This window comes from Triticum aestivum, chromosome 7A, assembly GCF_018294505.1.
Source record: "Triticum aestivum cultivar Chinese Spring chromosome 7A, IWGSC CS RefSeq v2.1, whole genome shotgun sequence".
Taxonomy (NCBI): domain Eukaryota; kingdom Viridiplantae; phylum Streptophyta; class Magnoliopsida; order Poales; family Poaceae; genus Triticum; species Triticum aestivum.
The window spans coordinates 280,050,503-280,056,484 of NC_057812.1; the positions used below are offsets into that span (position 1 = coordinate 280,050,503).

Below are 5,982 nucleotides of genomic sequence, written 5' to 3' on the forward strand. Positions count from 1 at the left end.
CCTTCCTCCACAGGTCGACCAAACTCACACCGCACGCCTGGCTTTGCACCTAACGAGCTGTTGAGGCGCTACCGACAGGGCGACGCCTCAGTTCTAACTGCAAAATATGTGCAGCTGTACACGTGAATCCGTGCGCTCACCAAGAGATGATCTCTCACCCCATCTGTTTCTGTACAAGCTACGAGATGTGCAAGGCAAGGAAAAAGGACGGAGGCTTGTAGCGAACGAACTCATGTCAAATTGCCTTGTGCCGGCCCTTGTCGCCGTCGCCGTCGCCGTCGACGGCGACCATGCACCGGTGCTGAATTGATAGGTGAAAAACAGCTAGCCGCGTGCATGGAACAAATACAGCTCATTTGCATCTGGCCAATAATTAAGCTACTATACTTCATGGGTGCGCTCCTAGACTGCTATTCCTGCTCTTCCAACATACTCCTACTTGCCCGCATTTGCTTGGATTTTATTTCTATTTTCTTTCTTCCATTGATTCTTTGTGTGCAAGGAAGAAGCAGACTCTGAAACTACCAACCACTTGTGATGCAGATGCTCTGCACACTGCACGCGACCCCAAACAAATTGTCCTAAAATAAGACAAGTGTTCATAGTAGTAGTAGTATATCTGAATGATGGCTGCGATCTTGCCGTAGCAGTTAACACGGATGTTTATAAATCTTCCATTTTTCTTTTAATGCTGTTCTTCCTACTAAGTTTCTTTCTCTTCAGGCCGTTGTTTGTTCCTACTACTACCTTCTTAGTGCCCAAAGTAGGTCATCTTCTAGTACTAGTTCCAGTGAACAGACTCTTACAATCGTTAGCATGGAACAGAATGAAGGTATGTAATGATCAGGTCATTAATACCAGAAGATCATTGTAAGGAATCAGCCTGTAATAATAGTAGTAATACTATGAGTATTGTTGTTTTTGCCGTACCATTCAATCACAGCTAACACGCACTGACCTAGCAACCACATGCATGGAAAGCATGCATGGAAGCTTCAAGCTTATACCAAGCACGCAAATATATGTATATCTCCTCAGCCCTGAGTTCCCAACAGCTAATGATGCCTGTCATGCCGACACGACAAATTCAGCATATACTAGAGGACACCGCATCCGCATGGAAGAAAGGGGGAGGAAGCCAGAGGTGAAGAAAAGGTACTATCCTACATTAAGGGATGGACAAACAAAGCCACCACTAGTGTAGTAGTGAATGGAACCTTTTGAAGAGACAAAGCTAACTACCCTGCCCTGGCAGATGCCTAAATAATTGCAACCCGATTGGTCAATCAGTGCTGCATTTGCACCTGCAATTAATCAATCCCCATCATCATTTTCCCTCTTGAATCAATACACCAGCTAGCATTTGTTTGTACAATGTTGGATCGATGGATCATAGTACAAGTACATCCCTCACGTATAAGACAGGCACATATAATGGTAATTGATGATTTGATGTAGTACACTGTACAATACTATACACAAATTTGCCGTGGAAATTCCTTCATCAACATAAGGCCACCACTTATTTGCAGCACAGCACACCCGATGCATGCATGCCTAGAGATCATGGGTGTGTGTGTGTATCTTCGTGTGGATTTGGGAGTCGCTGGGCACAATCATATCACTGGAGCTGTTGCCTTTTTTGAGGAGATCAATATACACTCGAAAGAGAAAAAACAAAGATGGAAGGAAAGAATGGAGAGAGAGAGAGAGAGAAGAAGGGAACAATGTGACAGTTGATGCGCGCCATGACCGAGATGAGGCTGATGAACGTGTACACGCATGTGGCTGGTGGGCGGGCCTGTCCCAACCTCTAGAAGAGCTCCCACTCGAACCTCGGGGACGGCGAGGTGGTGGTCACCAGCGCCATGGTGGACACCGGCGCCGGTGAGGAAGAAGAGGGCGTGGAGGACAGCAGGTCGAACGTATCCCAGCTCGCCGTCGCGGTCTGCGGCGCGGGGGCGGTCGCCGTGGTGGGCGCAGCGGGCTGGAACTGCCGGCGCTGCTGGTGCTGCTGCGCCGGCGGCGGACGAGGGGGCAGGTGCGGCGCCCGGGCCTTATTGGCCGTTGCAGCAGGTGTACTGTTTTTCTTGGTCATCTTGGCGCGGATGGCGTCCAGCGTCTCCACGTTCTTCTGCACCCGCTTCTCCTGGATCCGGCGCTGGTCCTTGACGTCGCCCTCGGCGACGATGGCGTCCAGCTTGAGCAGCTCGCTCATGAGCGCCTCGGTGAGCGTGACCAGATCGGCCTCCACCACCTTGCCGCCCTTGCTAACGATCGTCTCCAGCGCCGACACCTGCCACGCGCGCACGCCAAGCCATATCAACTCAACAGCCCATGGAACGGAAGCGCCGGCCATCCATGAATATCAACAAATATGGAGGAGGAGCTAGCGGTAAAGAAAAGAAGGTTACCTTGGAGGCGAGCTTGTCGACGTCGAGGCTGACGCGCGAGATGGCCTTGGCGGCGCGCTGGGCCTTGGCATTCCGGCGCTCTTCGATGAGGCGCTTGGCCTGGGCGGTGGGGTCCTCGAGCAGCGTCATCTTGGAGCGGTCCTTGACGCCGACCATGTCGAGGAAGGCCTTGGAGTCGCGCTCCCTGTCCTTGTACACCACCTTCTGGTCGTCCGGGTGCAGCCCCGTCTTCTCTGACATGAGCTTCTTGAGCTCCCCGAAGGAGGCCTGGGAGTTGATGTACACCTCGTGGTACACGCCGGCGTACTTGACCTTGACGCGGATGGTGGGGACGGGCGCGCCGCCGGGGGGCGGGTCCGAGTCCGGGGTGCGCTTCTGCACCAGCATGCCGCTGGGCCGGACCTCCCACACCTCCTCCTGCACCGCCGCCGCCACCGACTCCCTCATCGGGGAGAATGCCGCGGGCCGCTGGTCCTTCCCGCGCATCATCTTGGCTTCGATCTCCTCCCAATCAAGCTTGTATACTTCTCTGGTCAGAGCCGCAGCAGAGGCTAGCTAATCTATCTACCTAGCCTAATCAGCTTGCTATCGATGCTCTCTCTATGTGCAGGAAGAGGCTAATACAAGGAACCAAAATTGCGAGCCCAATTCGAGAAATCGGGAGGAGGGGGAGGAAGAAGAAGCAAGTGGGTGTCAGGTTGTGTGGGAGGGAGGGACAGGGTACAACTAATAGTAAGAGACAGGGCGGGGCGTGGCAGGGGGAGCAGAGAAATATTTATAGTGATAAACAAAAACGAAGCAAGCGAGCAACATGCAATAAAACAGCTGTTGGTGTGGGGCAAGATCTGGCAATTGCACATTTGCACCTGATCTCGCTGTAAATTGGTCTGGAAATTACGGATACCCAGGTTTTCACCCTGTGATGAGTGTCATTGATCGTACGGCTGGGCTGGGTGCGCAGGACCGGACAGGAGGTGGTACTCGCGCGCGGGCTGGGCGGTTGAGGTGGCGCGTTTCTGTGTGCGTACGCTTGGTCGATGGACGCGTCCGCTCCGGGTTGGTGAGGGGTTCGGGTGGGTGGCTCGGGTTGGTGGTTGGTTGCAATTGGCTTGCTCTGGACGGCTCCATCCATCGATGGATCTCCTCATCTGCTCCTCCTCCTCGCCGTCGTTGCCGGCCTTCGCCTCCAAGCAAAGCCAGGCCAGCCGCCTCTTTGTTGGCTTTCTTGAGGCGATGGAGCTCGCCACCTCACCGCTCCTATTCGTTCTCCTCCTACCTACCAGATTTCAATTGAATATACATATTTTTTTCATAGGGCACCAAGGATCGGTATATGCATGCTTCATGTGCACACCATTGTAAAGTCTTTTCTCCTTGTGAATCTTGGAGTGTACGTGGGAGTACGTACGTGGGTGTAGATCCAGCCCAAGTGTCGGTCTCTGGGAGGTGCCAGCGGGAGGAGCATCGCTCATTCGCCAATCATGCATGGCTTGGAAGTTGGGACATTCACACTTGTTTGCATGATCTGATTGTATACTAATTGTCCCTGCTATGATGGAACCTGGAACACTTGCCCTTGGTGTGCATGCGCACAGTACAGTAGACCTGACCTGATCGGTTCGTTCCGTCAGGCTGTAATCCAATTGCATGGTGTGCATGCGTGCATGTCCCATGCGACCTGAGTATGCTGCATGCACATGTGCCTGCCTACCAGATACTCTACTACCATCAGTACGTGGCTTTGGCCGCTGGCAACCAGCTACAGTGTAGTAGACAATAACGCAAAATGCTGCACCGCGGCCGTTCATTTAACCATGTTTCGCTAGCACTAAGCTGGCTCGGTCGCCCGGCCCCACCCCGAGAATATGGTGAGGGGCGAACACCCCGGAAGAAGACCAAACAAAGCGTGCGCCTCGCGGGCATGCAGCTGTGCCCAGCGCGCAAAACACGTGCAACAGTATGTTGGAGTTCATCCTCCTAATCAACGTGTCAGCAGAAAGCTCACTCACGATTGACAAATAATTAACCCGGCCTCGCATACCTCGACGCTAGAAATGAAAAAAAAAGAGAGTTTTTACCCGCGCCCCTAACGTCGCGTGGAAAGGAGCGAGAATAGGCCAGCGAGTGCGCGTGGGGGCAAATCCGTACCGTCCTCTCGGCTGCCGGGCTGCCGCCACGTGGGGACATGAATCCTCCTCCCAGGGCCCACCTGTCATGCTCGGTTGATGCTACGTTCTTTCCCGCCGCGAAGCAAGAGCACCGACAGACGGGCGCATCGCAGGATCCTGCTACGCCTCCGCGGCTTCCCAGATACGTGATCGGAAAGGGACGGCGTAACCTACGGGAGACTCTGACCGCCCCTGAGGAGAGGTCGAGAGTCGAGACCGCGACGCTCGGGTGGCCCCCCTCGCCGGCGACGCGGCAACCACCGCCTCGATACGTACACACCGCAGAGCCCGTGCGCGACACGCCGGCCGGCCGGCCGGCCGTAACCTTTCACCTGCGTACATCAGCGAGGGTCGTGTGTATGAGAGTTTTTTTTTTCTTTGGAAACATACGTGATGATTGTTTCTTTCTGGAACGGACGACGACGAGGGACCTAATGTAAGGTGTTAGGCTTGCAAGTTGCAACTCGGACCTACCACCCATTTTGTTTTCGTCGGTGCTCGATCGTTACCTTGCTAGCTCACGACTACGCACATGAATTGTATCCCCAAAAAAGGAAAATAATTGCAATTTTCAGTGCTGTCTTATCTTAAACCTGCGACATAATATGAAGGAGGTAATAAAATATATTGTATCAAAAAAAGACTTTCGCCCCGTCTTATATATAAAACAAACCGCTCGAACCAATCATCCAACAAGGTTCATACCACACACGCGCGAAGAGTCAACATAGACAAGAGTACAGAAAAAGGGTTAATGCTGAGGGCACAGCTCAACAAGCCCTGAAAGCAGAAAAAGCACAAGGCACAACATGCAAGGTCCCAAGGAGCGAGTCACGGATCCAGCTCCTCAGTGAGGCCACGGGCCTAGTCGGGCTCCGGGGGTGGGGGCGGAAGAGGTGGCGCCACTCGGAAGGCCATCGCATGAAGGTCGGCGATGAGGGTGTCGATGGCGTCTCGATTCTGGGGGAGGCTAAGCGGCCGCCAGAGCTGCAAGTAACCACACAGTTTGAAGATCATGTCAGTTGCACGTCGAAGAGGTGTTCTTTGTATGACAAGTTTATTGCGGATGGTCCAAAGCGTCCATGCGAGCACCCCAACGCACAACCACCTAATGTGGCGGTGGCGGGGGGCGGAAGCGTTAATTTCCGCTAGCAAGTCCGGGAAGTTGGTGTTACACCAACGACCACCGACCGTATCGCGGAAGCACGTCCACAGGAATTGGGCCGTAACGCAAGAGAAGAAAATGTGGTTCACGTCCTCCGCCGTTCCACACAGGGGACACATCCCATCTCCCGGGCCATTGCGCTTGAGGACCTCAACCCCAAAAGGGAGGCGGCCACGAATCCACTTGCACAAGAAGATCCGGATATTCAGTGGAAGGTGGATGTCCCAAATCAGGC

At 53.7% G+C, this 5,982-nt stretch overlaps 1 protein-coding gene across 1 annotated transcript; it reads right to left on the reverse strand.

The window, feature by feature from the left end:
* Positions 1-1,432: 1,432 nt before the first annotated feature.
* On the reverse strand, positions 1,433-3,175 carry LOC100873137 (BAG family molecular chaperone regulator 1). Its single transcript, XM_044571918.1, has 2 exons — positions 2,415-3,175; positions 1,433-2,296 (listed from the first exon to the last, which is right to left on the reverse strand). Exons 1-2 carry the CDS (start codon positions 2,901-2,903, stop codon positions 1,814-1,816), a joined length of 972 nt encoding a protein of 323 aa, XP_044427853.1. The 5' UTR covers positions 2,904-3,175; the 3' UTR covers positions 1,433-1,813.
* Between the last annotated feature and the right edge of the window lie 2,807 nt (positions 3,176-5,982).